The 27245-nt window shown below is 45.7% G+C and overlaps 1 protein-coding gene across 2 annotated transcripts in view; it reads left to right on the top strand.

The window, feature by feature from the left end:
* colec12 (collectin sub-family member 12) overlaps positions 1–27245 on the top strand; it is a 239021-nt gene that overhangs the window by 123936 nt on the left and 87840 nt on the right. For both annotated transcript variants that reach the window (XM_041190038.1, XM_041190037.1), the window contains one exon: positions 18885–19007. In XM_041190038.1, coding sequence (XP_041045972.1) covers positions 18885–19007 — 123 coding nt within the window. The remainder of the gene's footprint in view (positions 1–18884; positions 19008–27245) is intronic.

The raw sequence follows: 27245 nt of genomic DNA, 5'->3' as shown, positions 1-27245 counted from the left end.
CCTCCAGCCTAATTCCTTCCTCCCCCCCGGACCCCTTCCCTCTCTGCACTGCACCTTCCCCCAGACTCATAGAAGTTTACAGCACAGAAGGAGGCTATTTGGCTCATCATGTCCGCACTTGTCAACAAAGATCTGACTACACTAATCCATTTTCCAGTGCTTGGCCCATAGCCCTGGAGGCTATGGCAACACAAGTGGACTCCCCTGGATTCCTTCCTTCCCCTGGATTCCTTTCTCCCCCTGGACTCCTTCCTTCCCTTCGACTCCTTCCTCCCCCTGGACTTCTTCCCCTCTCTGGACCCCTTCCCTCCCCTCCGAACTCCTTCCCTTTCACCTTGAACCACTCTTACACCTACCTCCCAAGTTGCCATCTTCTCCCCCATTAACACCCTCGTCCCCTGTAGTCCTTCCCCTCTCCCAACCTCTCCCTCGACACCTTCGTTCCCCCCATCCCAACCTCACCCCCACCCCCTGGCACCTTCATTCCCCCCTCCCAACCCCACCCACCCATGACACCTTCGTTCCCCACCTGCCTACCTCATGCCTCCTGTCCCCACTTCCTCTCCCAGTCAATCCTATATCTTTCTCTCCCACCACCTCCGGTATATCTTCCTCTCCCAAACACAGCTGGACCTTCCTCTCCATCCCCTCAACGATCACATTCTCAGCTGACTCTTAATGTAACTTTCCACCTTCCATGAGCTGCTTTGCAGTGGAGCCATGTCCATGAGAAGCCACCCAGCATGCCATGGACGTTCCTCCAGGGTCCTGTTGCTGTCAGGCTCCAGCACCTTCTGTTCCTCAGATGTCCGCGATGTGAGCAAGGCCCTGGCTGTATGTCCCGATTTCTGCACATCACTGTTGTGAAGAAGTGTTCTGCACTGGCATGTTTTCCCGTGATGTGGGTGGATGATCCAGCATGGGGGGATGAATCCTGAGCTGGCCTTATAATGCTTTGCTCATGAAATATTTTCTTGCAAATGATTCTGTAGTGGATGGTGTCATCTTTACTCTAACAAGGTTTTTGAGCCCCAGGAGCTAAAGAGGAGAGCACAGTTTTCTAAGTCATTCTGCCACTCAATCTCTGAAAGGCCATTTTTATTGCAATGAAATTATTTGGAGACTTGAAGAAGTTGGAATTCACAAAGTGTTGAATCAAATAAGGAAACTTATTGGGCAGTGAAAAAAATATGAAGTACTGAGATAAACAGTTTGAGTATTTATCACCTTTAAATACAGATTCATTTGCATAATGATGACTAAAGTTAGGGATGTGTCTATTGGAATTATTATAGTTTAAAGCTGTGAAGGCATACTGCAGAATTTTACAACACAATTGCAATTCAATTCATAAATAATTGACAAATAATAATTAGTAAGATGTTATATTTGTCTGCAGATTACTCTATGGAAGTCCCACACAAAATGTTTTTGATCTTCTTTGCATTGAAATTGTTGGGATAAGCCCATCCACAAACCTTTGCTGGGAGTTTACTTTCCACACTTCGGAGGTTTTCTGCTTCACATCAATAGGTGGCACTTTGGCTGCATTAGATTGGACCTCAGGCAGGGATCAACGCGACCAGCAGCAGTAGGAACAGCAGCAGCAGCAGTAGGAACAGGAACAGCAGCAGGAGCAGCAGTAGGAACAGCAGGAGCAGGAGCAGCAACAGGAACAGCAGAAGCAGCAGGAGCAGGAGCAGCAGCAGTAACAACAGCAGGAGCAGCAGCAGGAACAGCAGCAGCAGGAATAGCAGCATCAGGAGCAGCCTGCTGTTCCGAGACGGCGACCGATGGGGGGATGTGTTGATTGTTTGCAGGACTGCTTTGTGTCAATGGCATGGGAGAGATGGGCAGGAAGAGTGGTTGTTGCATGTGGTTCTGACATGGAGCAACCTAAGTGAATCTTGCATTATTAAGGGAATTCTGAGTAGCAGATTGTTGCATTGCCCCTTTTCCTCAGACCCAACTGCAGACGGTCTGTGCTCTGTGCCTTGTTCCTGCTGCAGATCTAAACTTCGCTGCTGTACAATATTGTGCAGAGTGCAGCAAAACAAAACAGTTCTGGAAGACTGTGGCTGGTTGGGTACTGAAGGGAGCCTCTAGATTTGCCTAGGCACCAGAAGCACATCTTAAGCATGACAATGGCTTGTTAGATCACACATCTAATGGTCACATGACATTCATTATAGCACTATTGGACATCTTTGGTCAAGTTCCTTCTAGGTGTCATCAGCCAAGTTTGAAGGGGGTATCTTTGACTCCAAGCAGCCACCCCTTATATCTGCTTTCAGGTTCAAAAGAGCTTGGGGAGCTTAGGACTGCTGTAACTGATAGCATCATGGCAGCTCCCCTGGTATCTGTCTGACTGGTCACACAGAAATGCAAGCTGAATCTGAGCCGGTACATGGGTAAACATGAGTCCCCTGACTGTGCACCTTCAGAAGGAATTAGCTCAACTGTGGATTTGCCATCCATTCATGGATTCCAAATGTAAGTGTGAAGGCCCTGTCATAGAGAAAATATATCAATTAATACAAGTATGTTGCAGCTCAATATGAAAACGATCATATTTCACTTGCTGTCGTAATCAACGTCAATGGGACTGGGTGTTATATGACTTGTGGGTTGGTGATATTTAATTGTGCCACCAATTCTGGTGGCCAGGTATGGCAAGACGTCACTGATTTCCAGCACTTCCTCCTTTTCAGTTTTTAGCTAAGAAATCTGTGAAGGACCAACCCCAATGCTCTCCCTCCCTAGTGTTTTGTGCTCTCTTCCTGCAATGAGGGAAAGAACTAACCTCTGAGTGAGTGTAATGATATATACTCACAAGATGGATGTAGTGCATTTGGTGACTATCAGGGACGGGCATCAAATTGCGTAAGGATGAGAGTGAGTGGCAATGTTGGATGGGTAAATGGAACGTGAGGAAGTGCACAAAACGAGGAGGATGGTTGTGATTGCAAGGTAAGGAGGTGTGAGGGATGATATGATGGAGTAGGTTTATCAAGGCAGAGTGACAGGGTGCAGTGATGTGCACAGCAAGATGTAAGTGAATGTGCAACTGTGCTCATCTTTCCAGGCCTGGTTAAGTCATAAAAGTGCTGGCTGCTTTGAATCCAAGAGCGTGGCACAATACTCCTGCTGCTGAACACCTGGGCCATTTCCAGACACATCTTCTTTGTGGCAATAGCAGGTTTCTTCCTCCTATTGCTGGGGATGAGTATTTCTCTCTGGTCCTTCACATCTCCAAACAGCACATCAATTGAGGTGCCTTTGAAGTGGGTGCAGCCATTGAACATTCTGAATCCATTGTCACCTCTTGTCTTCTCTTGGCCCTCCAAGTACTATCTTTGAATTGGCTCCTTATATAGGCTGGAATTGAACTTGCAATATGGATATCCACATTATACCCATCAAAATGCAGTCAACGCCAAACCGAGAAATAAAATGATAATGAGTTGGCTGTATTGAAATGCGGAAAAAAAAGAAAGACTTGTATTTATTCAATATCTTTCATGACCCCAGGATTTTCCAAAGCACCTAACTGCCAATGAAGTACTTTGAAAGTGCAGTCACTGTTGTAATGCAGGAAATATGGCATCCAATTTGCACATAGTAAGCTCTCACAAACAGCAATGTGATAATGACCAGATCATTTATTTTTGTGATATTGATTGAGGGACAAATATTGGCCAAGGCTCTGGGAATAACTCCTCTGCTCTTGCTTCTGGTATTTCTGTGCACTATTGGACCCGCCCTCCAGTATGCCTCCGAGTTAATATCGGGGCCATAGTGTCTGAGGCACTAACCGATGGAGGGAAAAGCCAGGGTGTCAGGTGAAGATAGGGAATATGTTAGCAACATTAAATATTTGGGTTCAGATTTGATGAAAAGCCACTCGGGCAAGTGACATAAGCTGAATAGTATCCCACCTTCAGTCAACAATTTTTAGAGAAAACTGGTGAAATAAGTTCTGGGAGGAAGTGCAATTTCTGGGCTTTATAGCGGAAACTTTCATAATAGGATTTTATATATAGGTTGCTGAAATCCTTATAGCATCAGAAACAATCAAACAAGGTTATGCTCTGAATTTACAGCGACCGTGATTTCCAAACCATGTCCCTTTTTGTTGCTTTGAATTTTTATTATTTGGAAGTTCCAAATCATGAATTGTAACTAAAAACTATGTGAGAGCATATTGGCCGTAATTGGTACAAAAACAAAAAAACTGCGGATGCTGGAAATCCAAAACAAAAACAAAATTACCTGGAAAAACTCAGCAGGTCTGGCAGCATCGGCGGAGAAGAAAAGAGTTGACGTTTCGAGTCCTCATGACCCTTCGACAGAACTTGAGTTCGAGTCCAAGAAAGAGTTGAAATATAAGCTGGTTTAAGGTGTTGGGGGGAGGGGAGGGGGGGGGGGGGTGGCGAAGAGAGAGAGAGAAAAGTGGAGGGGTTTGGTGTGGTTGTAGGGACAAACAAGCAGTGATAGAAGCAGATCATCAAAAGATGTCACCAACAATAGAACAAAAGAACACATAGGTGTTAAAGTTGGTGATATTATCTAAACGAATGTGCTAATTAAGAATGGATGGTAGGGCACTCAAGGTATAGCTCTAGTGGGGGTGGGGAGAGCATAAAAGATTTAAAAATATTTAAAAATAATGGGAATAGGTGGGAAAAGAAAAATCTATATAATTTATTGGAAAAAAACAAAAGGAAGGGGGAAACAGAAAGGGGTTGGGGATGGAGGAGGGAGCTCAAGACCTAAAGTTGTTGAATTCAATATTCAGTCCGGAAGGCTGTAAAGTGCCTAGTCGGAAGATGAGGTGTTGTTCCTCCAGTTTGCGTTGGGCTTCACTGGAACAATGCAGCAAGCCAAAGACAGACATGTGGGCAAGAGAGCAGGGTGGAGTGTTAAAATGGCAAGCGACAGGGAGGTTTGGGTCATTCTTGCGGACAGACCGCAGGTGTTCTGCAAAGCGGTCGCCCAGTTTACGTTTGGTCTCTCCAATGTAGAGGAGACCACATTGGGAGCAACGAATGCAGTAGACTAAGTTGGGGGAAATGCAAGTGAAATGCTGCTTCACTTGAAAGGAGTGTTTGGGCCCTTGGACGGTGAGGAGAGAGGAAGTGAAGGGGCAGGTGTTGCATCTTTTGCGTGGGCATGGGGTGGTGCCATAGGAGGGGGTTGAGGAGTAGGCGGTGATGGAGGAGTGGACCAGGGTGTCCCGGAGGGAGCGATCCCTATGGAATGCTGATAGGGGGGGTGAAGGGAAGACGTGTTTGGTGGTGGCATCATGCTGGAGTTGGCGGAAATAGCGGAGGATGATCCTTTGAATGCGGAGGCTGGTGGGGTGATAAGTGAGGACAAGGGGGATCCTATCATGTTTCTGGGAGGGAGGAGAAGGCGTGAGGGCGGAAGCGCGGGAGATGGGCCGGACACGGTTGAGGGCCCTGTCAACGACCGTGGGTGGAAAACCTCGGTTAAGGAAGAAGGAGGACATGTCAGAGGAACTGAATTCAACAACTTTAGGTCTTGAGCTCCCTCCTCCATCCCCACCCCCTTTCTGTTTCCCCCTTCCTTTTGTTTTTTTCCAATAAATTATATAGATTTTTCTTTTCCCACCTATTTCCATTATTTTTAAATATTTTTAAATCTTTTATGCTCTCCCCACCCCCACTAGAGCTATACCTTGAGTGCCCTACCATCCATTCTTAATTAGCACATTCGTTTAGATAATATCACCAACTTTAACACCTATGTGTTCTTTTGTTCTATTGTTGGTGACATCTTTTGATGATCTGCTTCTATCACTGCTTGTTTGTCCCTACAACCACACCAACCCCCTCCATTTCTCTCTCTCTCTCTTCGCCCCCCCCCCCCCCACACACACACACCTTAAACCAGCTTATATTTCAACTCTTTCTTGGACTCGAATTCAAGTTCTGTCAAAGGGTCATGAGGACTCGAAACGTCAACTCTTTTCTTCTCCGCCGATGCTGCCAGACCTGCTGAGTTTTTCCAGGTAATTCTGTTTTTGTTTTGGCCGTAATTGGTTTGATGACACCTGGGCCTAATGTTCTTGAAAAAACACTTAGAAATACACTTCAAGGGTGGCCAACCAAAGATATTTAAAAGCTTCACCAAAGGTCGAGTTTGGCTCTTTAAGTCTAATCTGAAGCCAAACCAAATAGGAAGTTCTTATGGAAACTTATTTCAAATAACAAAGATGTTTTTTTCCAGGTACAAAATACTGTGAGTTTCAATTAATGCAGCTAGCTAACTGAAGCTGTGGTTTACTTATGGGATTTTATTGTAAATTGATGTTTACACCAATATGGTAGTTACCTACACACATTTGGTTGTTATGATCTGGAACACATTACCTGAAAGGGTTGCGAAATCAGACTCCATAGAAACTTTCAAAGAGCAATTGAATATGTATTTGAAGAGAACTAATTTGTAGTGTTATGGGAAAAAACATGTAGTTTGAGACTAAATTAAACAGCTTTTTCAAAGTACCAGAACAGGCACAATGGCTGAATTTTTTTTTTTACTCATTCACAGGATGTGGGCTTTGCTGGCTGGGCCAGCATTTATTGGCCATCCCTAGTTATAAGACGTAGGAGCAGAAATTGGACATTCGGTCCATCGAATCTGCCCTGCCATTCAATGAGATCTTGGCTGATCTGATAATCCTCAACTCCACTTTCCTGCCTTTTCCTCATAACCTTTGATTCCCTTACTGATTAAAAATCTGTCTATCTCAGTCTTGAATATACTTAGCGACCCAGCCTCTACAGCCCTCTGTGGTAAAGAATTCCCCAGATTTATTAACCTCTGAGAGAATAAATTCCTCCTCATTTCTGTTTTAAGTGGGCACCCATACTCTGAGATTATGCCCCCTAGTCCTAGACTCTCCCACAAGAGGAAACAACCTCTCAGCATCTACCCTGTCAAGCCCCCTAAGAATCTTATATGTTTCAATAAGGTCACCTCTCATTCGTCTAAACTCCAGTGAGTACAGGCCCAATCTACTCAACCTCTCCTCATAAGAAAATCCCTCCATACCTGGAATCAACCCAGTGAACCTTCTCTGGACTGCCTCCAATGCCAGTGTATCTTTCCTTAGATAAGGGGACCAAAATGGTTCATAGTATTCTAGGTGTGGTCTAACTAGTTCCTTGTATAGTTTTATCAAGACTTCCCTATTTTTGTACTCCATTCCCTTTAAAATAAAGGCGAGCATTAACCTGTCTGTATCCCTCTGTAGACTCCTTGTGTTATCCTCAGCACTTGCCTTCCCACCTTAGCCAATCCCGTATCCATGCAAATATACTACCACCAAAACCATGGGCTCTTTCCTTATTAAGTAGCTTTATGTGTGGTACCTTATCGAACGCCTTTAGAAATCCAAATATATTACAATAACTGGTTGCCCTTTATCCTGCTTGTTACCTCCTCAAAGAATTCTAATAAATTTGTCAGGCATGATTTCCCCTTTATGAAGCCATGCTGACTCTGCTTGATTATATTATGCACTTCTAAACAGTTCTGCTATTACATCCTTCATATTAGACTCCAACATTTTCCCAATGATAGCTGTTAAGCTAACTGGCCTTGAGAAGTTGCCATTGAGAAGGTGGTGGTGAGCTAACTTCTTGAACTGCTGCGGTCCATGTGATGTAGGTACACCCACAGTGCTGTTAGGATGGGAGTTCCAGGGTTTTGAAGCAGCGACAGTGAAGCAACGGTGATATATACAAGAGCAGGTCAGAGGCTAGGAATCCTACGATGAGTAACTCACATCCTGACTCCCCAAAGCCTATCTATCATCATCAACGCACAAGTCAGGAGTGTGATCGAATACTCCCCATTTGCCTGGATGAGTGCAGATCCCACAATACTCAAAAAGCTTGACACCATCCAGGGCAAAGCAGTGTGAGAGGATGATGAGAGACTTGGAGGGGAACTTCCAGGTGGTGGTGTTCTCATCTACCTGCAGCCCTTGTCCTTCTAGATGGTAGTGACTGTGGGTTTGGAAGGTACTGTCTAAGGAGCCTTGGTGAATTCCTGCAGTGCATCTTGTAGATGGTACACACTGCTGCTACTGTGCGTCGGTGATGAAGGAGTGAATGTTTGTGGATGTGGTGCCAATCAAGTAGGCTGCCTTGTCCTGGACGGTATCAAGTTTCTTGAGTGTTGTGGGAGCTGCACTCAATTAGGAAAGTGGGGAGTATTCCATCACACTCCTGACTTGTGCATTGTAGAGGTGGACAGGCTTTTGGGAGTCAGGAGGTGAGCTACCCGTCACATGATTCCTAGCCTCTGACCTGCTCATGTAGCCACAGTATTTATACGGCTAGCCCAGTTCAGTTTCTGGTCAATGGTAACCCCAAGGATGTTGTTGTTGGGGATTCAGTGATGGTACTGCCATTGAACGTCAAGGGGCGATGATTAGATTCTCTCTTGTTGGAGATGGTCATTGCCTGGCACTTGTGGCACGAATGTTACTTGCCACTTGTCAGCCCAAGCCTGGATATTGTCCAGGTCTTGCTGCATTTGGACATGGACTGCTTCAGTATCTGAGGAGTCGCACATGGTGCTGAACATCGACAATCATCAGCAAATCATTTGTGGTTTTCCAATCTGCTGGGACCTTTCCAGATTCTAGGGAATTTTGGAAGATTGCAACCACTGCATTGACTATCTCTGCAGCCACTTCTTTTAATACTCCAGGATGCAGGTCCAGGGAGCTTATCAGCCTTAAGTTTCATTAGCTTACCTGTTACTTTTTCTCCAGTGAAGGTGATTGTTTTAAGTTCCTCCCTCCTTTCAGTCTCTTGATTTTCTGCTGTTCTTGGGATGCTTTTTGTGTCATCTGCTGTGAAGATAGATACAAAATACTTGTTCAAAGCATCTACCATGTCCTCATTTCCCATTATTAATTCCCCAGCCTCACCCTGTAAGGGACCAATGCTCACTTTAGTTAACCTTTTCCTTTTTATACACTTGTAGAAACATTTACTGTTTATTTTTATATTTCTTGCTAGTTTCCTTTCATACTCCAGTTTCTTCATCTTCATCTTTTTTAGGTTTCCTTTGCTGGAAACACTAAACTTCGCAGCATTGTACTTGTTTTCTTTTGATACTTAGTTAGCCATGGATGGTGCATGCTTCTGGCAGAGTCTTTCTTCCTCAATGGAATATACCTTGGTTGAGTTATGAAATATCTCCTTAAATGCCTGCCACTGCTTCTCTACCATCTTCTCTTTAACCTATTTACCCAATCCACTAGAATTTGGAAGAAAGATAGAACTTGCATTTATTTAGCTCATTTCATGATTTCGAGATGTCCAAAAGTGCTACACAGCCAATAAAGTTTTGCAGTTCGATCACTGTTGTAATGTAGTATCGTTGCCATCAATTCATACACAGCAAGATCCCACAATTAGCACTGGAATGAATGACCAGACAATCAGGGCGGAATTTTCCCCTCTGTGCCCCAAGCGTGACAGTGGGCGTGAAAACCAGCGATTTACTCGCCAGCCACAATGGCAGGTTTTCACGTCGTATCATCTGCTTACCGCCTTATTAGATATGTACGCACAGGAAACATGCCAGATCGCTAGTGGGCGGTATCTGATTCACCAGCCCCGCCGTGAGCTCACCACATCCTCAGTCCGGGCATCATATTTAAAGTGCTGCTGCGCATAGTGTTCTCAATGTCTCTAGCCCAGGACTGCTCCACTGAAGACATGGCCCCAAAAGCCAAGAAGACAGCAGCCCCAAATTCAGCGACACCTCACTGGAATGCCTTTTGGATGTAGATGAGGCCCACTGTGATGTTCTCTACTTCCCCGCTTTGGCCACAGGAGGTCCAACAAGCTCACCAATTCAGCTTGGGAGGCGGTAACACCGATGGTCAGTGCCAGTGCTGCACAGAAGAGGCCAGGCAACCAGTGCAGAAACAGGATGAATGATCTCATCTGTGTCACCAGGGTAAGCCAACCATCTCATCATTCTCAACACACACACTCAAAAGCTCATCACATATTCACAATCACACAATCACTGGCATCTCACTCATAGCCAGCTCAAAGGACATTACCACTCACTTTCACACAATCTTCACATCTCCAACTGGGTTCATCTCCTCTTGAGATTGCGTCTTCATCCCATCCATGGTTCTACTCACCACCCACACATGCCAAGCATCCTTATCATCGGCCTGGCATGCATCTTGCTCACACTGTCTCCATCTGTCTTGACGCAGGACAAGATTGCATTTAATCACAGGGAGAGGTCCCAGACTGGGTGTGCAGTGGAGGAACTCAAGGTCCTTTCTTAGTTCAAAAACCAAGCCATTGAGCTGGCCAGACAGGACGTGGACCGTGCCTGCGGTAACAGTGAGGTCGGCGGCAAACAACTAGGTGAGGATCCTGCACTAGCTCATCCCTTAGACAACCATACTGTGACTGCATCGACCTGTTTTAGAGTTGTCTGTACTGCACTAATTAACTCTACTTTCTTTCATAGGAACCTCAGCCAAGCGCCCAAAGGCCTCAACCAGCCAGACCTTTAGCTTGACCCCCGACGACACCTTGGATGAAGATCCTGAGGACACCACAGCAGAAGCCCTGTCACAGCTCCCGCCCACATTCTCCACCAGCGCAGAGACACACACCTCAGTGAGAACTATTTCCAGAGAAGGCTCAGGGGTCACAATCTGGTGAGCACAGCACACAATCTGGCCCACAGCAGGTGGAGGCAGGGGCAATGAGGTTGCCGACACTTGAAGGACTGCTGGAGGCCAAGATTCTGCTGAGCCCAAGTTAGATGATGAGCCTCTGGACATGGTCCTAAATCAGTTGGTGGAGCTTCAATGACAGTCAAGGAAATATCATAAACGGATGTCAACTGCACTCCATCGCAGTGGCATCCATCAGTGGCCTTGTGGGGGTAAAGGGGAGGTGGGGGGGTGCAGAACACCTCAATCTCACTCCAGCTGCCCCTTCTCCTCAAGGAGTCAGCCATAGGGAGGAGGACCAGCAGCTGGACAGCCCGGGACCAACTACCCAGGTGACTCTGGGACTGTCTGACTGCTCCCAATCCCCTCTTCCTGTGACCCCATCACCTGCAGCTCCACAGGCGAGGAGAATGCGCAGGCCAAAGCCTTCCTCTTGCCTCTCCAGAAGACGCGTGCCAAAGTCATCACAGACAACAGGGTGTAGCAGTCAGCAGGCTGTCTCCACCTCCACTGTAGATGTCAGGATTGCACCCAGATGTAGCGGTAGGGTTAGAGAGGTTAGAAAAGATTTGGAGCACAGCAGTGGCACGGGTGCTAAGCACATGTATATAGTGTTCACAAATGTAAAGAAAATCGCACACATTTCACATCTCTTGTTTATGCCTCCTTTTTATGATGAGCTGTGTTGCTGTCAATCAGGTGTGATACCAAGGTGCCTCCGCCCATTTATCGTAGACGTAGCTATCATGGGCCTCTCGTCCATGTAGTGTGCTTCCATATCGTGTGTGGCACTATTTCAGATCATTCTCGACATCAGTGATGCCTGACCTTAATGTGAAGTGTGCTTGTGGGAGGAACCTCGTTCACATGCTTTGCAGTCATATCATGTTCATTCTTGGCTGTATAAGATTGAGGTTGAGGTGTTCTCCTATCTCTTCTGCATTCTTGAAACGTGAAACTGTAGTTTACAAGGAGAGATGTGTTTATGCATGGAGAAGGTTCATATATCCTGCAACTCCATGTGCTCTCTGTCATCTGGAGAGTTTTCATGCTATGAGCCATAGTCAGGGTTCATGCGCGCTCCTGTCTGCCAACCACGTTTCCGACTTTCTGAGTGTACATCTGCAAACTCACCAATAAGTGGGAGGACCTTGCCACCTCAAGGTATCGAAGCTCTGCCCCTCTTGGCCACATTATTGCCCTGGCACTTGAACCTACAACCTTTCTGAGCATTTCTGTAATTGTCTGGATTGCGAACACAAGGCTCTCATCACAATGCTGGTATGCAGCACTGTACATCCCATCACCTAAGCACTCACCAAGACATGTGATTGCAAATGGTGATTTTTGATGGTCAATAGAGCCTTTGAGCATGGTCTGGAAGCACACATCATAGTTTTATACAATGTTGAGGGAAGCAATGGGATGGGAGTGAGGATGTACTGAAGCTGAAGTCTGGCCTTTACTAGCAGTGACTCGTGACCTTGAGGGATTCACGGTGTCTGAACATTTTGGAGTTCACAAGGGCCAGGGCTGGCCATGAGGGCACAGTGTGTGTCTTAAAGAGGAGGCACTTTAATGTCTAGCACACAAGTGGTTGAACATTGTCATCCTCAGATGGTCCACATGCACAGTAAGTTGAGGATAAAAACAGGCCAGCATCCCAGAGAGTGCCAAATGTTAATGTGATAGAGAAGAAGGTGACACAGAGGATTGAGTCATCTTTGATTAGATGCACACCTACAGAACATCCTCAGGTACCTTGGCCAAAGTGTCACCTATTAGTTTCACCATCAACGTTATACAGAATGCAATGTTCCATTTCTGGAGATGGATCTCCTTGGAGAGTTTTGTCAGATTGAAGGCATACAGCTATGAGCCCACTATGGGGATAGTGGAACAGCTTCTGCTGCTTGTAGGCTGCTGTTGTGACTGGGATGCTGGAGAGACGCTTGAAGAGGCAGCACTGTCTGACGTCTGATGCCAGGACTCCCTCCTCCGGTTAGCATCTCATCACATCAAAGACATGCTCCTGAGGCGTCATCATTCTTCAAGGGATCAGGATGATGTGAACCTGATGTCTCTCACATTGAAGTGTGTTGAAATGGTTGAAATGACAGGAATAGGATCGTTGGTGCTGTGTTGGCCCATGATGGAAGGCACTTGTCCAAGAGGGTAGTCTGCAACTTGTCATCCTCCTTGTGGAAACTGGTGGCTGTGTGGCCCTCACATGCACACTAGCCTCGTCTGGCCCATGCTATGGCCTCTTCCCTGCAGCCTCGGCTTCCTTGAATTCAACACCCTCATCCCCTTCGAAGCCCACCTCATTGGAGAAGACATGTAGCTCCTCCATGTCGGCATCTGGCAAGTCTTCCCCCTTTGCAGCGCCAGAATGTGCAGCGTGCAGCAAGCCATGATGGTCAATGAGACCGCCAGGGGTCTGTATGGAGTGCTCTGTCCAATCTGTCCAGGCATCAGAATTGCATCTTTAAGATGCCTCTGGTCTGCTCCACCTATGTTTGGGTAGTGGCATGAGCAACGTTGTACCTTCTTTCTGCAGGATTCTGTGGCCACCGCACTGATAACATCAGCCACGTTCTTTGCGGGTATCGCTCATCACTGAAGAGTCAAACCTGGATCCTGTGTGGCCCCTTGAAGGTGCCTGGGATCTGCGATCTACTCAAGAAGTATGAGCCGTGGATGCTTCCTGGGTATCTGGCACAAACCTGCATAATAAGTTTCTTACGGTCACAAACCAGCTGTACATTGAGTGAGTGGAAGCCTTTTCTGTTTATGTGTTGGTGTGCCTGTTGCCAGGAAGCTTTTATAGCCACGAGTGCAGTCAATGGCACCGTGCACCTGTGGGAATCGAAAATCTCAGCAAAGCCCAGTGCTGGCATTTGTGAGTGGATGCTTGACAGACCCCAAAGGGGTCCCCAGTGGAACCCTAGAAGGAGCCACTCAATTAGAAGTTCAGTGCAGTGGTTACTTTCACAGCCAGTAGCAATGGATGCCCTCCCAGTCCCCATGGCACCAATTCCTGGAGAATTTGGCAAATTTGAGTCACCAGATCCATGGACATGCGGAGGTGACTACGACACTGTCGCTTACTCATCTGCAGATAAGACATGCGAATGCGGTCTTGCGAGGCACCTATACCCCTTCCCCAATGAAGGCCTTACCCCCCAGCACATTATAAGCCACCCCTGCCTTACTGCTGCTCTGCAGGTAGGTAGAGACCTGCTTCTGACACGCCCCTGAAAGTGATGTGGTGCTGCTGACAAAGCCTGACACTGAGTCTAAGTTGCCATGAGTGCTGAGCGATGCAAGGTAGGCGAACGAACCTCAAAGTCATGAGCAAAGTGCGGGCTGCCAGGTGCACATCATTTGTATACCGCTGTGAAACATGTCGGTATAATTAGATGCCGATGTGCCCTCTTGATCCAGCCTGGGGAGATGATCCAACGAGCAGCCCTTATAATTAGATGCAAATGTATTCAAATGACATTCCTGATGTGCCATGGTGGGAAATGCAGCCCACCATTGACAGCTGCAGGCCATAATGCCCACCGCGAGCAGGGTCGGAAAATCCCGCCATCAGTTTTAGCGATAGTGGAAAAAGGAAGAATATTAGCCAAGATGCCAAGAGAATTCACCTATTCTTCTTCAAATAGTGGCATGGGATTTTTTTACATTCACCGCGAAGACAAATGGGGACTTGACTGACCATCTCGAAAAGCGAAGTTCAACGTCATTTTGTACTGAAGCTTCATCGTAGATGATGTGTTTTAGTCTAGAATGGACCCACGAATTTATGACCTTCTGATTAAGATTCATAAGTTCTACCAATGAACCATGGCTGGCAAGCAGTGAAAGAATCAAAGCCTCTGTGTTACTATCCTTGACTGTTCCAGCCAGAACTCAATACCAGATCAAGGTTTAGAAGTTGTAGATTCTCTCCTGTCTGATCCAAAAGAAGTTTACCTTTTCTGCTCTTGCTTACCTAATTGCAAGATTGATTCTATCCATCCTTTGGCATTCTGAACAACATCTCTGTTCAATTAAAAGAGCTGCATGTGTACTGTATATGAGATAGGAATGCAATTCATGTGGAAATAATTGGCAAGGTTGAATGCTGCCCTGTTTATAGATGATGCTGGCTGTCGTATTGATGAAAATGGGGATAAAAATCATGGATCACATTCAACAAAAAATTTTTTTTGGATTGCAGGGGCAATTTCTTTAAGTGTGCAACCCCTTTAAAGTTCTTGCATGGCCATGCACACACTGTAATTTAAAGGGGACAATTTGTGTGCAGGAGCGTGAGTCCATGCAGCTTAGATGGGACCTTGCTCAAATTCACATTTGCTTTCTCCCATTGTGTACATAGATCATCAGCAATGACATATAGCATGGTGAAAAATGCCCTGTGTTTGTAACATTAGTAATCATAACTGGCATGTTAAGCTTTCAGCATTCCTTCCTATAAACTTTCAAAGTGTGACATCACTTTATAAAGGCAGTACAGAGGTCAAATAGTCAATGATGTTCATTGCCAGAGATCCACTATCACAGCTTGAATGTCTCATTGAATCGTTTGTACTGACTGTTGCTTTATATTTCCCTCTTTTACTTGCCATTAAAATCACTGTTGCAAGAGTAAGTTCTGATCCTTTCACACTAAATAATGCAGCCAGGCTGAATCAGCATGCCAATGTTATTGTCAGAACCTTATTATTGGATCCTTTTTTAAATGGCCAAGAACTGCATGTAGAACCTGCTGAATTCTTTGTGTACTTTCTGTATCACATATCAGACTCTCAGTCATTCTATAAAGTATAAATGACTATTTCCAAATAGATCTGCATCACTTTGCCTCACTGATCAAACACCCACTTCCTGGGACACACAAAAGATCCACTTGCCTTTTAGTGGCGATGGTTGACCTTGTCGCAGGAATCATCCCATCATTACTGGAGAAGACACTGACCAGCTATGCAAACTGCTTGATCAAGTTATAACATTTGCTGACAATAGTGACTTACCCTAAGATTTAGTAGCTGAAACATTAAAAGACTCTAACTTTGGGGCTCACAGACCATTTCTTATATCCTCATATTGCAGAGATAATTTAATACAATGGGCCACTTTAAAAATGCTTTTATTGAGCACTATGCATAAAGAGAATAAAGGTTTACTGAACATCAAACAAGTTCATGTACCCTCTGATTGAAGTAACAATTTATTGCCAAAACAAAAATATAAAATCAAGCACTACAGACAACTAACATACCTGCCAGGCCGAATACTTCCTTAATGATTCTGGCCATCATTTGACTCGTTCTGATAGTTTCTGGCAGACTCTCAATAATTCTGCTACTGTAAGCTATTCATTATTATCGCAGGTTCTAGGGTAGGAACAACCTTGGTCAGCCTCTGACCCTGAGATTTTTATTAGATAAGGATGTAAAGGGATATGGAGCAAAGGCAAGTAAATGGAGTTGAGTTATAGGTCAGCTGTGATTTAATTGAATGGTGAAACAGGCTTAAGGAACTGAATGGCCTTCTCACACTCCTGCTTTGTCAATACCCCTTGCATTTAGTAATTTCATCTGTATTTAAAGATTCCTTTATTTTCCTTTGCATTGATGTTAAACTCTCTGGCCTGTAACTACCCAAGTTAGCTCTGTCTACTTTTTAAAAAAATGAGATATTGCATTGGTCAATTTCAGCCCTGAGGAAAGTTAAGTCCAAAGAGGAGTTCTGGAGGAAATAGCAAGAGAAGGGGGAAGCCTAGAGCAGAAGATGACCTAGGATTCCTTGTGGGGTCCACAAGGAAATAAAACAAAAAAAAATTCTTATACACCTGTTCTGTGCTAGCTGCTCATTAATACCAAATCTGGTGAGACTGGCAACAGATGCCAACACCACAAAGTGAAAAGAACACTGGTTTCTAATTTTTATTATTCAATCCAAATTTTGAATCTCAATGATGCCCTTATCTTGTTGTCTCATTAAAGTTGGCTGAGTGACAGGAAACAGAGTATAGTGATGAACAACTGTTTTTTGGGCATTTTTATTCATTCATCAGGTGTGAGCATCTGTGTGAAGGCCAGAATTTATCAAATTGCCCTTGAGAAGGGGGTGGTGAGCCGCCAACTTGAACCACGACAGTCCATCTGCTGTGGTTACATCTACAGTGCTGTTAGGTAGGGAGTTAAGGTTTTGGGCCCAACAACAGTGAAAGGACAGCCAGTTTCAGGTAAGGATGGCATGTGACTTGGAGGGGACCTTGCAGCTGGCAGCGTTCCCATTGGTCTGTTGCCTTTTTTGCCTAGGCGGCAGAGGTCACGTATTTGGAAGATGCTGTCGAAGATGTCTTTGTGAGTTGTTGTAGTGCATCTTATAGATGTTGCACACTGCTGCCACAATGCACCAATGGTGGAGGGAGTAAATTTTTATGATAGTGTGCCGATCAAGCAGGCTGTTTTGTCCTGGATAGTGTTGAGGTCCTTGAGTGTTAGAGCCGCAGTCATGCAGGCAAGTGGAGAGTATTCCATCACACTCCTGACTTATGACTTGTTGATGGTGGGCAGGCTTTGGGGAGGTGAGTTACTCACCTCAGAGTTACTCCCAGCCTCTGACCTCCTCTTGTAGCCACAGTATTTATATGGCTGGTCCAGTTAAGTTTCTGGTCAATGGTAACCCCCAGGACATTGATGGTGGGGGTATTCAGCAATGGTAATGCTGTTAAATGTCAGGGTGAGATGTTTGGATTTTCCCTTGGTGGAGATGTTCATTGCCTGGCATGAATGTTACTTGCTGCTTTGCAGCCCAAGTCTGAATATTGTCCTGAATGGTTTACTAATAAAAGGCATAGGGTACAAAAGCAAGGGCCTTATGACTCATTTTTATAAAACACTTGTTCGGCTTCAACTGGAGAATTGTATCCAATTCTGAACACCACACTTTAGGAAGGATTTGAAAGCTTTGGAGAGGGTGCAGAAAAGATTTACAAGAATGGTTCCAGGGATGAGGGGCTTCAGTTCCATGGATAGATTGAAGAAGTTGTGGTTGGTCCCCTTAGAAGCTTGAGATGAGATTTGATAGAGATGTCAAAATCATGAGGGGCCTGGGCAGAGTAGATAGAGGGAAACTGTTCCAATTGGCAGAAGGGTGGAGTAATCAGAGGATTCTGATTTAAGGTGATTGACAAAAGAACAAACGCCAACATGAGGAAAAGCTTTTTAACATAGCGAGGGTTATGATATGGAATGCACTGCCTGAAAGGGTGGTGGAGGCAGATTCAGTGGTGGCTTTCACAAACCAATTGAAGGACCCCCTGAAGAGAAATGCTTTGTAGGGCTAGTGGAAAAGGACAGGGATGGAACTAGTTGAGTTGCTGTTGAGGGAACCGGCACAGACATGGTAGACCACATGGCTGCCATCAGTGCTGTAACTATTTTCTACGATCCTTTTCTGTGATTTCTTGTCTTTCTGGCAGGCCAGAACACACTTGCGAAAATGGTACATGGGGCAGAATTTTTTGTCCTGTGGGAGGGCACGTGTCTGACCTGAACATGAGTGAAATAGTGCATGATGATGTCAGGCGAGTATCCTGATGTCATTGCGCACTCTTGTGATCTTTCGATTAGCGGGCGTGCGCAAAAGGAGGCAGCGCGCCTGCCGACAATTAAGAGGTCTACTAAGGTCCTTAAACAAGTAAATAATTTCTATTTTTCGCTGCCCACTCAATTATTTGGTTGGCGGGCGGGCAAATAGGCCAGGCGGCTTTTGCATTTTTAATGAAACCTCATCCATGGGCGGGATGAGGTTTCCAATGGTAACTTAAAAAAAAAATTCACATCCAGTGAAGTTACTCAGGAGGAAGGGTGTGCTGTGCAGAATAAAACAATGGAAGCGTTTGGGCTGATGTCTGCAAGCTGCTGTTCCTGGCATCATGTAATTCAGTTGTCTTAAGGATACTGAACAAATATTCCCCTGATGCTTTTGTTTTAAATTTACTAAAACATTTGTTGCATAAATGTATGATACAAAATGTCATAAAAAATAGACATGAATATCGTATCTGCCAAAAATGTTAAGCCTTGTACTTTTGTTGCAGGAATCCAGGAAGGGCCTCAGTGTAATCGATGTAGAAACAACTGGGCACTGAAGTTCGCTATCCTGCTGCTCTATGTCCTGTGCGCCATGCTGACCATTACTGTAGCCATCCTGGGATACAAAGGTATCAGAACTTTTACACCATCCATTCACCTTCTTTTATTATTCTGCAGTTCAGTTCACAGGTTTACTATTTTAAACAATATATATGGATTGTTTTGACAGTAGTTTACTGCTGGAACATCCTGGTTCTGAAATCATGAGATCTTGATGTCACAGTTCAACATAACAAATATAACTGATCCCTGACAATGATTCCACCTTAAAGGGTCAGAGATTTATTTTGGCATTAATCTCTTAGAAAAAAGAAGTTTCCAGAAAGCAGATGCAGTAAATATATAAATAAAGTGCACTGGGAAAGGGACAGCACGTGTTTTATGGAAAATAAATTGCTCACAACACCAGCATTTTAACTTGCATGTATTCCTATGTCATTTTTTAAGTAGCTTGTAATTCACAACTGTTTCAATAATTAAAAATTTGGAGGTGTTCATGAACAGACCAGAATAGTGGGGCCACTCACTTAATTAAAAATGGTGAAAACATAACAGAGCTTCAGGTGTTTCAAAAAATTCAATTACTGTATAAGTAAAAAAACTTTCAACAAGAAATTTATGAATCCAATGAGATTCCTAACATGCAACAAATTGCCATGTGATTTTGTCACATTTTTTCAAGCATCAGCATTTAAGAAGTGTTGCAAAAGTTAAAACTTGAACTTTATTAGGGTGCTGTGTGCAGCAACACCTCCTCCAACCTCAAAGTATATTCAAAGTCAAGCAGATTTGAGGTCAGTAGGGCTAACTGCAAAAGGCAATGACTATCCAGAGCAGACCTGTTCACTCATCTTCATGAGCGTTCTATCTGTGCAGATGTCTTATCTCATACCTGGTATCGAATATGAGTGTGTCATTCCAACTGTTAATAGAAGACCCTTTCACAAGCTGGATAGACCCTCCTGCCTGCCATCTGCGGGCCACTGGAAGCCTGACCTGGAATATTTTTTTCAGATGACTGGAATACTGCAAGTCTCTATTTCTAGCACTTTTCGCTGCATATTTTGGAACACTCGTGTGTTAATGCTAAACTAAATGTATAAAAATCTCATAGGAAGCTTGTGATGAGGGAAGATTTTGAACACTTGGGGCAGAATTTTGCCCTCGGATGGCGTGCGGGCCCCACCGGCTTGGCGGTGGACGGACAGCTAACCCCCGCCACTGAAATGGGGCCCGCCGCCATTTTGAGTGGGCGGAACAATTAAGGCCTGCCCAGCGGCCTGCCCGACAGGAAGCGCTATGCACTTCCTGTTCCGGGGTGGGGGAGGGATATAATCTGAAGCCCGCTGGGGCTCCTGGCCTGCCCGCCAGCCTTAAGCTTGGATGGGCAGGTCTTTAATTATCTTAACTAGCTTGTCAATGGCTTCAATTGACCATTGACAGTTCGGCAGGCGGACAGCTGATTTCACTGTCTGCCCACCTTCCTAAAGATTTAAAGGGACCGGGATGACGTCAGGGATTCCTCTCGACATCATCCCGTGTCATTTTCCCCTCGATGAGCCCCAAACCGTCGAGGGGAAAATCCTGGCCTTGGGCCTAGATTTTCACTCCCAATGCAGGTGCACAGAATCGGAAAATTTTCTTACTTGCTGAACCTGCCTCAGGCAAAAAGCCGAAATGGCCGGCTTTTCATTTAGTGGAGGTGGGGGGGTGAGGGATTGAGAGTGCTGGAGTCAGGCCCGCCACCCCAGGAAACCGTTTGGAGGCAGCTACAGGGGCTGCCGAGTGCCGAGGTGGGCTGGATAAATGGCCCCTCTTTGTGCTCTGGGACTTTGTCCCAGTTATAATAAAAGCAGTTAGGCCACCTAGCCCTCACCCCTCACATCCCCTCACTCACTCATTCCATATGCCCCATCCAGAGCATGAGTTGGCAACACACCCATAGCCTTTCATACCCTATATGCCAAATATATGCCCTTCTACCCATCACTCATGGTCACTCATACACTCCATGACAACCTATACCCCTCTACCCACCCCTTGGCCCCTCATACCCACCATGCCAACCTATGCACCTCTAACCAGCCCTGCAGCTGCTTATAGGCCCTATGCCTACTTAGAGCCAACTCATGCCAACCCATGACCCCTGCCCACCTCCCTTTGTCCTTATACCCTCCATGCCAACTCAACCAGGATCCATCAGGAGCTATGCTGAGGTGAAAGAAAATAAAGTGCTAAATATCTGTTACAGACTCCACTATGTAAATAAAAAACAATCATTGATAAAAGTGCATTCAATACAATTAACACCCTTCAAGTAATTAATTCCTTATAAAAAAAACAAACATTTGTCTTCATGGCGCCACATTAAAAATAGCTAATCCCCTAATAGCCTCTTGGAGCTGCCAATCAAACTGTGAATTTACAGCCCCCCCCCACCCCGTAATAACGATTGGTTGTGGAAGCAGTCGAGCAGTAGTAATACTCTAATGATAGCCCTGAGGCTTTGTCAACAAATGGCTATTGAAATTGCAGGCACCTTTTTTTCAACTCAGGTCCATGTTTGATCTGATGTCATGAGACTTGATGGGGTCCAGAGTTGACAACTCACTCCTGACTGTTTATTACTGTGCCGCTACCTCTGCTGGGTCTGCCCTGCTAGTGGGACAGCAGGATATACGCAGGGATGGTGATGGTGGTGTCTGGGATAGTTTCTGTAAGGCATGCCGTGAGTACGACTATGTCAGTTCATTGCTTGGCTAGTCTGTGGGACAGCTCTCCAACTTTTGGCACAAGCCCCCAGATGTTAGTAAGAAGGATTTTGCAAGGTCGACAGGGCTGGGTTTGCCATTGTCATTTCCAGTGCTGAGGTTGATGCCGGGTCCATCTGGTTTCATCCCTTTTAAGCATTATAGTGGTATAATAGAACTGAGTGCCTTGCTAGGTCATTGCAATGGGCAGTTTCAAGTCAATCACCTTAGGTCAGACCGGGTAAGGATGGCAAATTTCCTTCCCTAAAGGGTGTTAGTGAAGTAGGTGGGTTTTTACAACAATCAACAATGGGCAGAATTTTGCCGTTGGCAAACAGGGGGTGGGGCCCGCTCACCGACATGTAAAATGACACAGGATGATGTTGGGTGGAACCCCCAACGTCATCCCGTCCCATTTAAATTTTCAGGAAGGCGGGGGCACAGCAAAATCAGCTGCGGGCCCGCCGACCTGTCAATGGCCAATTGAGGCCATTGACAGGATCATTTAAACAATTAAAGGACCTGCCCGTCCAACCTTAAGGTTGGTGGGCAGGCTAGGAGCCCTTGCGGCAAATAGAAAAAGACATGAAACCTCACCCAGTGGCGGGATGAGGTTTCATGCAGGGTTTTAAACATTTTAATAAAGTTAATCAGTAAATTATGAACATGCCCCATCTCATGTAATATTGTCACATGAGGGGGACATGTTAAGGATTTTTTTTTCTATTTTCAATGTTTTCACAACTGGCAGCAATCTCCCTGAAGCTGCACTTAGCCTCAGGGAGATGTGCGCTCTTTCATGCAGATGTGCGAAAGAGTGTGCTCTCGCTTTTGGGGAATCCCCCCCCACCCCATCGCCCGCACAGGGAGCGCATAGCGCTTCCCGCTGGACGTCATGTGCCTTAATTAGTCCGCCCCCATAAAATGGCAGCGGGGCCTGCTTCGTTGGCGGGGATCGACTCCCCACCCGCCCGACAGGCAGAAAATTCTGCCCAATGGTTTTGTGGTCGCCATTACTGAGACTAGCTTTCAATTCCAGACTTATTAGTTGAATTTAAATTCCACCAGCTATTTTGGTGGGATTTGAATCTGTGCCTTTGAATTACTAGTCCAATGGCTTTTACCACTACACTGATATTAACACACACTGTGGGAGGGAGAGAGAGAAAGAAAAACACACTGGGCAGAATTTTCTGCCTGTCGGGCAGGTGGGCCCGACCCAATCTCCGACAGGAGGGGAGTCGATCCACACCGGAGAAGCGGGCCCCGCCGCCATTTTACGTGGGCAGGCCAAATTAAGGCCCGCCCAGCATGACATCCGCTGGGAAGCGCTATGTGCTTCCTGTGTGGGTGGGGGTGGGGGTGGGGGGATGATTCCCCAAAAGCGAGAGTGCACTCTTTTGCACATGCACACATCTCCCTGAAGCTAAGTGCTGCCTCAGGGAGATCGCAGACACTTTTAAAAATATGAAAAATAGAAATAAAAATTCCCTAACATGTCCCCCTCATGTGACAATGTCACATTAGATGGGACATGTTCATAATTTACATAATAAGTTTATTAAACTTTTTAAAATCCTACATGAAACCTCATCTCGGCACTGGGTGAGGTTTCATGTTTTTTCTATTTGCCGCCGGGGCTCCTGGCCGACCAGCTAACCTTAAGGTTGGACGGGCAGGTCCTTTAATTGTATAATTGGTCCTGTCAATAGCCTCAGCTGGCCATTGACAGGTCGGCAGGCCCACAGCTGATTTTGCTGCGCCCCTGCTTTCCTGAAAAGTTAAATGGGGCGGGATGACTTCGGGGGTTCTGCCCGACATCATCCCGCATCATTTTACATGTTGGCGAGTGGGCCCCGCCCCTGCTCGCTGACAGCAAAATTCTGCCACTGTGTGAGGGAGAGAGAGAGAAACACAGGCCAGGAATTTTAGGATGGCGGGATTTCCCTTTCCAACTCCCCCCGTACCTGAAATGCTCCCGCCAGTCTGAAAATTCAGGCTGGGAGGAAAACGGCCCTTAAGTGGTCATTAATTAGATATTTAAGGGCCTGATTTGGGGAAAGAGTGGGTGGGCCAGCCTAGGCCTCATGCATCCCACCGTAAAACTGCAGAGAGGTTGGATGGGGCAGGAGCCTGGTGAGAAAGCCCTCCAAGGAATTTTACAGGGCCCTCCCCGCTGCCTGCAAATCCACCAGCAGCAGAACATAAAATTCTGCCCACACTGTGGGAGGGAGAGAGAGAGAGAATCTCACATTGTGGGATGGAGGGAGGGAGAGTGAATCTCACACAATGGGAGAGAGAGAGAGAGAGAGAGAGAAAATCTCACATATGGGTGAGAGAGAAAAACACACACTGTGGGAGGGAGAGAAAGAGAAAAACAAACACTGTGGGAGGGAGAGAGGGAGAGTGAATCTCACACTATGGGAGAGAGAGAGAGAGAGAGAGAGAGAGAATCTCACATATGGGTGAAAGAGAAAAACACACACTGTGGGAGGGAGAGAAAGAGAGAGAAAAACACACTGTGGGAGGGAGAGAGAGAATCACACACTGGGGGCAGAATTTTATGTCTCGCCAGTGGGTGCACGCCTGACCCATTTGGGCATAAAATCACATGAGAAGACATCGGGTGAGCGTTCTGACATCATCTCTCACTGCTGTGATCTTTTGCTTCGTGGGTGTGCGCAAAAGTTGGAAGCGTGTCTGCCAACAATTAAGAGGGCAATTAAGCCCTTTAACGGTGCAATTGTCTCCGATTTCTTGTGGCCCGTTCAACCTTATGGTTGGCGGACGGGCGAATCGGCCAGGCAGCCTTTACATTTTTCATCAAAATTCTTCCAAGGACGGGATGAAATTTCTGTCATGAAATAAAATAAAAATATATATCTGTGGACAGCATTTTTATGAGGTATATTTTCAGGTGTCTGGTTGTGCTGCATGGACAATTTTTTGCAGCTTTTTAAAACTTTATTTGATCATTCGAAGGTCTGCAGCTCCCTAAGGCAGCTGTCTGCCTTCGTGGAGCTCTCTCGCTGCACTCACCCGTGGTGATATCATCACCTGCCCTCACCCTGGCAGCGCTGAGCTTTCCAGTGGGCGTTTCACACTGGCTGGCTATTAATTGGCCAGCCAGTGTGAAATCGCAGTCGGGGGCCGATTGCAGTTGGCGGTCTGTTTCCCGAGCGCTCCCGAGCACCCCAATCGCATACACCCACCAAAGGTAAAATGCAGGCCTGGGAGAGAGAGGAAGGGAAACACACACTGTGGGAGGAGGAGATGAGAGAGAATGGGAGGGAGAGAGAGAAACACACATTGGGAGGGGGAGAGAGAGAGAGAAAGACATGTGGGAGGGAGAGAGAGAAAAACAGACTCGGAGGGAGGGAGGGTGAAATACAAATTGTGGGAGGGAGAGAGTAGGAGAGAAACACACTGGGGAACAAAGAGAGAGAAACACACACTGAAGAGAGAGAGAGAGAGAGAGAGCACACTATGGGAGGGAAAGAGAAAGAGACCAACACACTATGGGAGAGAGAGAGATAGAGAAACACACACTGCGGGAGGGAGAGGGAAAGAATCATGTTCAGGAGGAGTAATTCCTGTTGCCCTGTGTGGTTTGTTGTGGTATAATATGTATTGTTCCAGGAATTGGGCAGCTTTGGTGTTTTCTCTCTGAGGACTGTTCCTCTCCTCAATGAACCTGGGCTTTCGCAATGGAGTGTGGGAGTCAGTGAATTGAATTTGTTTTGGTTTTGGCTCTATTGATTATTTTTATAATTTTCTATGTATTGTACAAAGACTTAAATTGGACAAAATATTCAATTAGTCATTACTTACATTTATGATGATTTTGTTGAATCAGTATTTACTTGATATTCCTCATTGCAATGAGTACCATAGAAACATACAGAATCAGTATTATTTATCATTTCTTTACTGTTCTTTGATTTAAAAATAATGGACGGAATTTTCCAGTCCCCCCACCCCCCCGCCGCCTGCAGCAGATTTAATGGCGGGCAAGGAGGACGATGCACCGGGAACTGAAAAATTGGGCGGGATCTTGTGCTCCTGCCTGCCATGAAGGTCGCCATTCCTGCAAGAGGCTGGTGTGAAACTGATTTGCATTGCGCTAATGGGATGCAGATGAAGGCCTGACCCGAATCACCTCTCCCTCCGCCCGATCGTGTGTGCCACCAGTGAGAAATCACGGCAGTCCAGAAGACGTCTGGGCCAACATAGCATGTACATGTCGCCACTTACCTGAATAAGGCCTGGGGATGGAAGATGAAGGCCCCCAGTGACCAGACACTGGAACACCACGTGCAGCAGTGAGTGAGTGGAGCATCAGCCACATGGGTCTTCTCACTGCAGCAGTTTCCAGGAGGCCAGTCTTCTCACAGCAGCTTCTTCTACCAGGAGGTGGATCTTCAAGCTACAGGTGGCCAGCTGCAGGAGGTACTGTTGGGCGGCGATGCTCTGTGCTGGGGGCAGAGGGAGGATTAGATGGAGAAGAGGAATGAAGATGTAGGATGTGTGGAAGTGGCTAGTGAGATAGTTGCACTGGTTTTAATTTTCCAAAAACTCCCTAGATTCGGAGAAGGTCCCATTAGAGTGGAAGATAGCAAATGTCACTAAATTATTCAAAAAGGGAGAGAGACAGAAAGCAGGAAACTACATGCCAGTTAGCTTAATATTTGTTGTAGGGAAAATTTTAGAAGCTATTATTAAAGAAGCTATAGCAGGGTACTTGGATAAGTTCAAGGTAATCAGGCAGAATCAACATGGTTTTGTGAAAGGAGACTCATGTTTAACCAACTTATTGGAGTTCTTTGAGCAAGTAACATGTTCTGTGGATAAAGGGGAACTGGTAGATGTACTGTACTTAGATTTCCAGAAGGCATTTAATAAAATCACACATCAAAGGTTCTTGCGGAAAATAAAAGCTCATGGTTAAGGGGGTAGCATTATGGCATGGACAGAAAATCAGCTGGCTAACAGGAAACAGAGTAGGCATAAATAAGTCTTTTTCAAGTTGGCAAGATATAACGAGTGGTGTGCCACAGGGATCAGTGCTGGGAACTCAACTGTTTACAATTTATATAAATGACTTGGATGGAAGGATGGATAGGATGGTTGCCAAGTTTGCTGATGACACGAAGGTAGGTAGGAAAGTAAGTTGTGAAGAACACATAAGGAGGCTACAAAAAAGATATAGATAGCCTAAGTGAGTGGGCAAAGATCTGGCAAATGGAGTATAATGTGGGGAAATGTGAATTGTCCATTTTGGCAAGAAGAATAAAAGAGAAGCATATTATCTAAATGGTGAGAGATACAGCGCTCTGAGCTGCAGAGGGATCTGGGTGTGTTAGTGCATGAATTGCAAAGGTTACTGTACAGGTACAGCAAGTAATTAGGAAAGTTAATGGAATGTTATCATTTATTGTGAGGGGAATTGAATACAAAAGTAAGGAAGTTATGCTTAAGTTATACAGAGACCATACCTGGGGCAGAACTTTTCGCTGAGCGTGTGAGCACGTGCCTGACCCACTCGAGCTTAAAATA

The sequence above is a fragment of the Carcharodon carcharias genome, chromosome 6 (assembly GCF_017639515.1).
Source record: "Carcharodon carcharias isolate sCarCar2 chromosome 6, sCarCar2.pri, whole genome shotgun sequence".
In the NCBI taxonomy this organism is placed as follows: Eukaryota; Metazoa; Chordata; class Chondrichthyes; order Lamniformes; family Lamnidae; genus Carcharodon; species Carcharodon carcharias.
Note: the sequence above shows the minus strand (reverse complement) of the source record. Positions and strands in the feature narration are given on the sequence as shown.